Raw genomic sequence first — 10,260 nt, 5'->3', positions numbered from 1 at the left:
GTGCTGTGTGACGGCTCGGGTTCAGTGCTTAGCACCGACTCTTTCCAGAAAGAGGACACACCTGTGCTTGTTCCATTTAAGAGGTGAGACTGTTTCATTGACTGTATTTTCTCACTGCATACTTGCTTTGTCCTCCCCAGGAATGCAGGTGGCTATCACAGAATCATAGAATTGTAGGGGTTGGAATGGACCTTATGGATCATCTGGTCCCAACCCCCTGCCATGGGCAGGGACACCTCCCCACTAGGTCAGGTTGCTCAAGACTTCATCCAGCCTGGCTTTGAACACTGCCAGGGTTGGGGCTTCTACTGCCTCCCTGGGCAACCTGTGCCAGTGTCTCACACACTCACAGTAAAAGTCTTCTCCTAATCTCTAACCTAAATTCCCCTCTTTCATGGCAACCTGTGCCAGTGTCTCACACACTCACAGTAAAAGTCTTCTCCTAATCTCTAACCTAAATTCCCCTCTTTCATTTTATACCTCCCTTGTCCTGTCATTGCAGCTCCTAAAGAGAGTCCCTCTCCAGCTCCCCTGTAGCCCCTTCAGATCCTGATAGGCTGCTATGAGGTCTCCACGCAGACTTCTCCAGGCTGAATAGTCCCAGCTTCCTCAGCCTGTCTTCACAGGGGAGGTGCTCCAGTCCTCTTATGCTTTTGCATGTCCCAAAGGACCATCAGAGAAAGTCTTTCAGAGATTAGCCAGAAAGGATATTCTGGTGTGGGAAAAGAGTAGAGCAGCATCCTCCATCACCGTGGTTATTGTTGTGCAGCAGGTGTTGACATGTCCTCTGTTTTCAGTCCACATCAGCAAATAGGCTCTACTTAAACACCATCCCAGAAGATGAGGACATAGAAGCTAATAAAGCAATTCTTGTTCCCCTATCCTGTTTTTGAGGCAAGGCAGAGTAACACTTTTTTTTATAGCTGGGAGATAGAGTCAATGATTCACATAATATCATACTTGCTTTCTAATTTACCAAAAGGAGGAACTGACACGCTGAAGGTATGCAGCTTGTCATATCTGGAGAAGAGGGGAAACTGTTGTACCAACAGTGTTCACCACTTCTGAGGAAGACGGACAGTTGCATGGCCGTGTTTCTTCCCCTTGTGACAGCAGTGCTGTCTTCCAGGTAGTAAAGTCATGTGCAGACAGTAAAATCTCCTCAGTTTAGACATTTTGGGGCTGAGAATGGCAGGTTTCCCTTCCTTTGGATAGTAGGTGAGAAAGTGCCTGGAGTAACACCTTTTCTTGTCCGTTTTGCAAGAAACTGACAAGAATAAACATTACTTACGAATAGAATAAACATTACTTACAAGTTACTTAACGTTAACTACAGATCCTTGTTAGATAAAGAAAAAATTATTTTCTTGTGAAGAGCTTATGACACTTTTTATAAAAACATATATTCCTGGAAAGTTGACATGTTCACCAAAAGGATTAGTATAAACTCTCTAGTAGGAGAAACATTCTTGTTTGATACTGTGTTTGTTTGCAGGGCGAGAGTCTGCTGAATAAGCTACTGCTTGGCATTTGATTTATAATGAAATGATTGTTGCTCTTCATTGCATATTGCCCAGATCTCTGGAATACAAAGCAAAATCCAAGAAATTCTGAATAATAGATGGATATTTGCATGGCTGCATGTCACAGTGGTCAGTGCCATCTTGCTTTGTTTGCAATTGCTCTGAATCTTTCTGGAATTTATTGGCTTAGTCTTAGAATTCAGTCTCTTTGGGACAGAGATTCTCTTCTGTGTTTGTTTTTGGAACACATGCAACCAAGTGGTCTTGGTCCCTAACAAAAGTCTTTAGTTGTTCCAAACCCAGAAACACAGTAACAGATTGCAGATTTGATTTTAAGCCTGATTTGACTAGTTCTAAATTACAAATGCCATCCAGCATCTGTTTGGTGCTAAATGAATTAGTTGAGTTTGGTTCTTGTCACAGAAAGTAATCCTTGTGATTGAAGTATTTGCATTTTTTTGATAATAGTAGTAGTGATGTCAGACATCAGTTTGTGTATTGGAAATTGGCATATGTTTATCTTGTAAAAGAAATTTCTAGCACTTGGCAGAGTAACATAGGTCAGTAGAGAACAGAGATTATTGATGTAATTAATTTTTCAGACATTCACATTTTAAGAGCATGATTTGTAAATTATTTAAGGTGTATCATAAAATGTGACTGCTAGAGTGGTACAGCACGAATGAAATTTTTTGCTGAGGATGAGTACTAGTGTGGCAGTCTTGTTTAAACCATGCTTGTGATGTCTGCTCTTCGGGGTGAGTACATTTTAGTTGTGACCATGGAGGATCTTAGGATGCATGTTATAGGCCTGAACAACTCTTACTTTTTTATCCTTTACTTTTAAAATGTGCATGCTGATAATGTATTAATTTTTATTTTTTTAAGATGCTTCATGCTGAAAATAGAGTAAGGCTCTTGGAATGTCAGGATGAAATCAAAATTGAACCATGTTCTAAAAGAATGAAGTCAACAGAAGGGTCTTATGAGAAACTCTGTGATGATGATTTCCAAGGTTTTCAGGAGGAAGTGACTGCTGAGAGAACATCAAGTGGTTGGGTATCAGCATATGCCTCAGATAACCAAGGGCAGCATGAAATGCAGAAGCAAGAGATTATACCTGCTGGTGTCTTGGGAGCATTGAATGAAGTTCTCCCTGAAAATAATCTAGTGCTTAGTCAGCCATTTGATTCAGAATCTCTGCAGAGTGTGAATCTTCCATTTGCATCAATAAATGACCCTAAAGTTGAAGACAATAAAGAGCCTTTTATTACAAATAATTCTGGTGAAGATAATACTAAAAATAGCAGTACATCATGCTCAGTAAATAGAAATGCATCAGATGAAGATTTTTTTACGAGCAAAGAATTTATAGGGCCTATTTACAAGCCTGTGGAAAATAACAAACAGGACAAATCTGGCAGTTGCGGTGAATGTAGAAGCAGTGGGGAAGAGGAATTACATGAGAACAGACCTAAAAGAAAGGAGGCAAAGAAGACAGAGGCTATTTCTGCCACTGTACCAGAAATAGATGATGAACTGGACCAGTTTTATAAAGAAATTCACCAGCTGGAAAATGAAAATTTAGATGCTGATCTTCAGGAAAAGGAAACTGAAATTCCTCAGGAAGAACACTCTCTATATAACTGTAGTCAAAGTTCTCAAGAGGATTATCAGCATGTATTGTTGGGCAGCCCACAGCCATTTTATGAGAATGGACAGTGTTATTGGGGGGAACAGAACAATCAGAGAACAAGCAATGAGCAGCAGTTTGTGGTGGAAACAGGTGCCTGGAAAACTGAAAGTACCTTTCATGGCCAAGAAAATTCTACATACTGGAACTGCTCAGTGCCTGAATTCAGACCTGCTTGGCAAACAAGAGAGTCTTTCACAGTACCTCAGGGACCTCTTCCTCTTAGATACAGTCATCAATCACATTTTCAGATACTTAATTCCCTACCACAAAAAACAAATGCTCTCCCTTCTCAGAAAGGGGAACTTTCTTTTGAAAATTATCATAGTTACTGTGGAAATTCTGATACGAACAGTCACGGTTCATTGCTTGATCAAAATATCAGCTATGCCGGTCATACTGACATCCATACTCACAGTGGCATCCATACTGCTCAGGTCTTCAGAAGTGGAAATAATGACCAGAGTGGACTCCAGAATAATGGTTTCTGTGAAACCAGAAGAGAGTGCTGGAAGGATCCAAAAGGTGGCAATACAGAAGGAATGCACAGCTTTTCTTCCTTGCAGTTACCTGAAGAAAGATTCAGTTGTTCAACAAAATTGCTTATACTTTTAAGAGGCCTACCTGGTTCAGGGAAATCTACACTTGCTCGGTAAGTAAAGACTTAAAGCTTGAGAAATTTATTCAAGTCAAAATTTGTAAGAAATAAAAAATGTCTGTAATCACTTAGAAAACAATTCTTGTTTGTAAATTAGGCTTATTTAAATGCAGTAATGTACTATTTACTGTCGTTTGTACTTCGTGAATACAAATCACAGAAAACATTGAAAAGATTTGCTTGGGGTTTTTGTCCCCTTTAGAATTTTGATGAACAGGAGCTATGCTGTGTTAAGATGTTGTGTACCCATTACATGGCATAATCTGTTATTCTGAAACTTTCAGGTGTACCAGTATGTGATGGTCTGCCAATTTTTTTTTCTTTTCATTCTCAAGTTCCTTCATTTAAAAAATAAAATCATCAATCAAATCTAACAGCATTAACTTGACTGAGCCAGAAGTACATTCTTGTGCCTATGCAAAAATTTTCAAAGACCATTAGAAGAATTCTGCTACTCAGAAAGTGCTTCTTTTCAGTGTGTTGATGAAACTGAGCATCATCTCACCCCCTTTTTTCATAGTGTGGCCTGTCAACTGCTCTGTTTATTTGTGAACAACACACAATAAGAATATTCTTTGTTCTTAAAATATGCTTGTTGAAGTCTGAGAGGGTTAAAAGCAGGTACCACCTCTAACTTGGATTTTCACTTTGAGTTTTTTTGGCCTAGTTTAAAAAGCACAGAAAGTTGACGGAGCAACACAGAGACTACCTGTATTAAGTGAAAATAAGTTTCTCTTTTGTAAAAAAACCCTTCAGGTTGCTAAGTCAGCACTTATTGATGGAGTTTCATCCAACAACTTCATCCAACAACATCACAACTTTTGTGGTTGTCCTCTGTTCTATGCTAGGAGTCTGTGAAACAGATAGTGATCGTGTTCTTCCTTGTCTTTTGTATACATGAGTAACATTCGCTTTGTGGGGTTATTCCTGATATTTAGCAGACAGTGATCTCCATATCATAGCTAGAAATCTCTAATAGGTGTCTTTCTTATGTGATTACAGTGTTTTCTAAACCTGCGTTTTTGAAGCTGCATGTGCCCAGGTCGGTATTATTGCAATAATTCCTTTAATAATAAAAACAGATAGAAAATTTAAAAATTAACCCTGTGGAAAAAGTGCTGCCTCATTCAGTGCAGGGATTGGATAACATCAAGTATTTTGTTCTTCATGTTTGGTGTGCTGAATTGTCTGTGAATCTCCAAATATATAACTCATTGTCTGAAAAATTCTAAGTATCTTCACGTTTTTGTGAACACATTTGTGCTTGTTTTTCACTTCTTACTAGTGAGATAAATGACTGATTTTATTTAACAGATAGGAAAGGGGGCACTAGGAGATCAAGGTCAAGAATTGAGACCAAAGTTGGGTGCAGAATTTGAACCCTGTAGGACTTGTTTTTCAGTGTATTCAATTACATGCTGTTTCATATGTTCAGTGCTTGGTTGCAGTTGTTAATTCCAGTGCAATCATGTCTCAGGGTCTTAGGAATCTTGGGGAAAAAAATTCCCAGAATTAATGGCTGCCTGTGGGGAAAATACATGTATTATCAGTTAAGTCTTATGTTTTTCTATGTAACATCACAGAATTCTGCAGTGTAGACTAGGACAGCAGTTATGTCATCTGCTCATCTGGTGTCGTATTAGTACCCACAGGTGTCTTTGCAGGCTTTGCATCTCTAGCACCTGCAGACAAACCTCTACCACTTGTGCTAGCAAGTGACTGTGAAGGAAAAGCAGAAAAGTGGCATAATCTGTGTGGATCAGCACTGCAAGGGAATGAGATGCAGATTGCAAGTGGGTTTCCCAGGTATCAAATGGCATCAGAGCCAGTAGTGAGACCTAGGAACCTCTAATACCGATTTGTGTTTTGTGCCAAGTAAGGTTTCTGTAGTATAGACACTTTCTTCCTGTGCACAAACTTGACCCATGTCTGTCCTTAATCTCCCGCTGACGTCTGTGTCTTGTTTTGACTCTTCCATTCCAACTGCTAGTGCAGGTCAACTAGTCCATCGTTCTGCTTGATGCGCCACCATTGGATCAGGTCAGGTGTGTCTTTATCAGGTGTGGTCTTGAAAAATCCACAGAGGTTCTACAGTGTCTCCAAACCTTTCTAGTGCAGTACAACCCTCCCAGTAAGGAAATTCTTCCTAATCTTCAAACTGAAGTTCGCAAGCCATAATTTTCATGTGTTCTCTTGTGTAATGACATGTGCTGTTACATGGTAGAATCTGGCTCACCTTCACAGCTTCCCTTCTGGTAAGGAATAGGCTTATTCACTGTAATAGGTTGATATCAGGCCTTTTACTGTGTCCAATGACTGACTAAAGAAGCCCAGCAGCTATTAACCTCTCCTTGTAGGCAGTGTGCCCTCAGCCATCTTGGTTGCCTTTTCAGCCTTGGTTCAGCTCTTTCATGGTTTTCAGCATGTATTTTGAACTGGGAAGCCCCATACTGTACACAGTATTTCAGAATTGACTGCACATGGGCCAGGTAGAGTGTGGATGGTACCCTCATGGATGACCTACTCACCATGTTTTCTCCACTAGCCCAGACTGGTTTGCCTCTCTTTGATGAGGGCACACCATTAACTTGTCTCCAGTTTGATGTCCACTTGAATCCTCAGATCCTTTTCAACAGAGCTGCTCAACCAGTCACTTTCCCTCCTGTGCTGATGTTTAGGTTTTTATTTCATCAGTTGCAGAACTTTGCTCATTTCCTTGTTGAGCTTTGTGATGTTTTGCTGAGCCCAGTTCTCAAGTTTCCCAGTGGCCTTCTGGATGGAAGCCCTGCTCTTCAGTTTCTTGAGCATCACTGATAATTTGGTGTCATCTGCAAGTTCTCTGCCTCATCATCCAGGTTAATGATGGAGATACTGAAAAGCTTGGTCTCATTACCATCCTGTGCTGTACTCTGCTTGTTACCGCCTGGGAGATGATGCCAGAAGTTTTCATACCTTACAGGAATGCTACATTCATCACTCCATTCTCATCAACAAAAGCAGCTGTTCATCAGAGAGTACTTTCTGGTCAGTGAGGAATGGTTTGTTTGTTGCAACACCCACACTGACTCCTGTTGGTTACTTTAATTTCCTTAACATATTTGGAAATAGATTCTGAGTGGATGCACTCCGTAGTCTTTCCGGAATGGAGGTTAGGTGAGGTTGAGCAGCCTTTAGTTTCTTGGGTCTTCACTTGTCTTAAACATGAGCATAACATTCGTGGTTTCTGGGTCCTTGGGGAGCTCCTCTCATCTCATTGATTTATTTCCTGCGTTCACTTGGCCTAAACAATCCTAACTTCCTGAGGCTCATTTGGATCCCTGTTTCTTAACCATTTAATGCCAGTTTTGTTTTCCTGTTCCTATACAGCAATGGCATTTGGTCTGTGCTCACTAGCTCAACATCTGCTTCTAAATCCTAAGCTAATGTGTCAGTTTCTTCTTCATCCTCTTTGTTCCCAGATTCATTTTGTCCCTGTTTCAGCCTGGGGTCTTATCTCATTCCCGACTTCATTGTAACAGCATCTTCCCCATGCTTCACTCTTTGCCTTTTTCCTATTTCCTAGCTCTGATGTCAGTACGAAGTTACTTGTTCCAGTGTTTATACCACTATGGTTTCCATGTCTTTTCTATTTTAGGGCCAATGTTGTGTTGGGAGAAGTGTGTTCTTGCAATGCAGTACTGGTAGTGAATCAGCTTCCTGCCACTGCCAGGTTGCTCTGTTCAGGATTGGGTTTGCTGCAGTGAAAATCTTCGCGTTTTTTGCTCTACTTTGTACAAAAGTTAGTCCTTTTCACTGTTATTTTCTGTGCACATGGCAGTTGTATACCTTGGGGAGATTTCCAAAAAGGTTTTGTAGGGCAAACAAATGCATGTACTTTGCCAGATTTCACTTCCCCAATCCAAAGCTGCTCAGAGAAAAGCTTGTAATAACAAAGCATGATAAAAATGCTGTGTTTCTTCCATAGTTTTGGAAGTGATTGGCCACTTAGTTAGAAATTTTTGAGAACAGTTTGGCCAGACAGATACACAGCAGTGACACCTTTAGCCCAAGCAACAACAGTGCTACAGTTAGAAATAGATGATAATGTGATCTTACAATGCTGGGAAAAGTTAGAGGAAAAGAGACTAGTATTTTTAGAATATGTTGCAGCTGAACTTGGCAGCAGTTGCAATCTGCCATTCCTCCACAAATATCCGAGCATTAATTTGAATAAAAAGGAGCTTACTGAAGTTGAAAGAACAAATATTGGTGTAATTTAAGTATATTTTTAATTAAGTCCAGGAATATATCAAGACAGTTGTCTTTATCTGGGGCCATTCTTCTTGAGCAAAATCTTCTGAACAGCAGAGTTGGAGTTAGTATTTGTAGGTGCCTGCAGAAACAGTAATGTGCTGTTGTTCTTAATTATGTATTTCTTTTCACAGTGTTACAAGCAATGCTTTTAAAGTAGCATTTACATAGCTTAGTAATACTGCAGGTTTTGAAACAATATTTAGTACTTGCCTATGTTTTTCCTCATCCATTATATGTTAGCTATTTTAGGTAGGTGAATTATAAGATTCTAAGAGTTCTATGTTATAAAATCATTTATCAAAGTAGGCTACCCAGGATGCAGGTTTGAGGACCATTTTAGTTTTGAAGAAAAAAATAAGGCAGGATTTGTGTGTGTGTGCACACATGTGCACTGGAAAAAATGTGTATTGGTTTTCTGACTAGTTAAAATAAGCATTTTGGTTTCAGCTTGTGTTTTGTATGTCAGGCCAATAGCTTCTCTATTGTATAAGATAGCATGTCTGGAAAAAGCAGGTGAGCTTCTTTGATTCTAATATCTGCTTTAATTTCGCTGCCCTGCTATGTTGAGAGGTGAGTGTTCACTTGCAGGGAAGGTTTAGGGTGAAAAACTGCATTACAACAGTTGGATAATACTCTACTCATTTCAAGCACGTGCACATATTGATGGTGACTAATCTGTAATTTGACACTCTCATCAGAAATATATTTGTCTTACTATTTTTCTTTCTCCTCTTAAAAGTGGAATATTATCTCTCTGAGGGTTTAGATAGTAATGATGCTTTATTTGCATAGCTATGCTTTTTGTTCTGTTGCCTAGCTCGTGAGCCTGGGATAAATTTTATTTCTAAATATGTATTCGAAGTATGTAAATTATTCCATATGATGTCAACAAGTAAGTTTATTTAAATTTTACAAGTTTAAGTACTATGAATTCTGAAAGAGGTAATTGTCAGGCTTTTAAAATGTTGTATATTATGATTTAATTTCACAATTTAGAAACAGGCTACGATCATTGTTGTAATACTTGGTTTCAGTGGATAAACTCATTACTTTGTGATAGCTTGTGTGTTGTGTATAGGGTAAGGCTTCTGTTACTCTGACCTCTTTGTAGTCACTTTGCCTTCTCATATACTCTAGTTTTAGGATTATTATTTCAAACATAGTTGACTATATTAAATCTCCTGTATAGGTTCATTAATAATTGTGTATCCTGAACTTCAAGGAATATTAACCAAATGTTTCCAGAATAAACTTTGATGGGTTTGCAAGATACTTGAACCCTTGCAATTCTATTTCTTGATTTCTGCTAGTGATGTTTGGAAGATACAACGAAAGAATTTGAGTAAGGGAATTATTCTCCAGAACACTGAGCAGAGTCAGTTCTTAGAATTAAAAATAGAATTTAATGTCCCACTGGTATTGATTCAAAAGTTCATATATATTCCTGTAGGAACTGTAGGGGTGTGTCTGTCTACTCAGCTCTCCTTTTTTTTTATTGAGGCAGATGGTTAAGCTGTGTTTGTATACATTCAGCACACAAAAAAAAGAGTATAGAAGATGGATCTGGATTTTCTGGCATTGCTCCATTCACAAATGTAGCACGCTGTAAATAAGAAAATTGGGCCATGTGTGAAATTGTGGCCAAGTAACTTAATGAATATAAATTCCTGTTAAATATTTTGTACAAGAGAGGAATAGATATAAAAATTGCTGCTGTGTGTGGTGTATGACTTACTGGTGCCATTTGATCTACTTAAAACAAAAATAGGTGATGAATCCTTCTGTGCTCTTCTAAACCAGTGTGATACACATCCTATTAAAAGACATAGGCTCTAACAAAAATAATTATCTATCAGTGTTCAAAAAAAGTGGCTGTGCTTTTAGTGTATCATGCTCTGCTTTCTCAAATAGCATTACTATTTGTCCTGAAGTAACTTTAATACTCTGGAAAAGGGAGAAAGATCAAAGAGAAAATAACAGTTTGTAGGCAGCTTTGGTCACATCACTTGACACTGTGCCATTAGTAGTTTCTTCTGGTCCTTAGTTGTCTGAATTTTGTTGTACATATCTCTGTATGTTAAAAGCAAAAATGA

At 38.9% G+C, this 10,260-nt stretch overlaps 1 protein-coding gene across 1 annotated transcript in view; it reads left to right on the top strand.

Annotated features, from left to right (window-relative positions):
* The first annotated feature begins 2,411 nt into the window (after positions 1-2,411).
* The window catches only part of N4BP2L2 (NEDD4 binding protein 2-like 2), a 17,305-nt gene continuing 9,456 nt past the window's right edge, over positions 2,412-10,260 (top strand). Inside the window, exon 1 of the mRNA XM_009082333.1 lies at positions 2,412-3,868. Within this exon, the coding sequence (XP_009080581.1) occupies positions 2,412-3,868 (1,457 nt within the window). The remainder of the gene's footprint in view (positions 3,869-10,260) is intronic.

The sequence above is a fragment of the Acanthisitta chloris genome, unplaced genomic scaffold, assembly GCF_000695815.1.
Source record: "Acanthisitta chloris isolate BGI_N310 unplaced genomic scaffold, ASM69581v1 scaffold1209, whole genome shotgun sequence".
NCBI lineage: Eukaryota > Metazoa > Chordata > Aves > Passeriformes > Acanthisittidae > Acanthisitta > Acanthisitta chloris.
The sequence above is the reverse complement of the archived record's forward strand: the minus strand, read 5'-3'. Positions and strand labels throughout refer to the sequence as shown.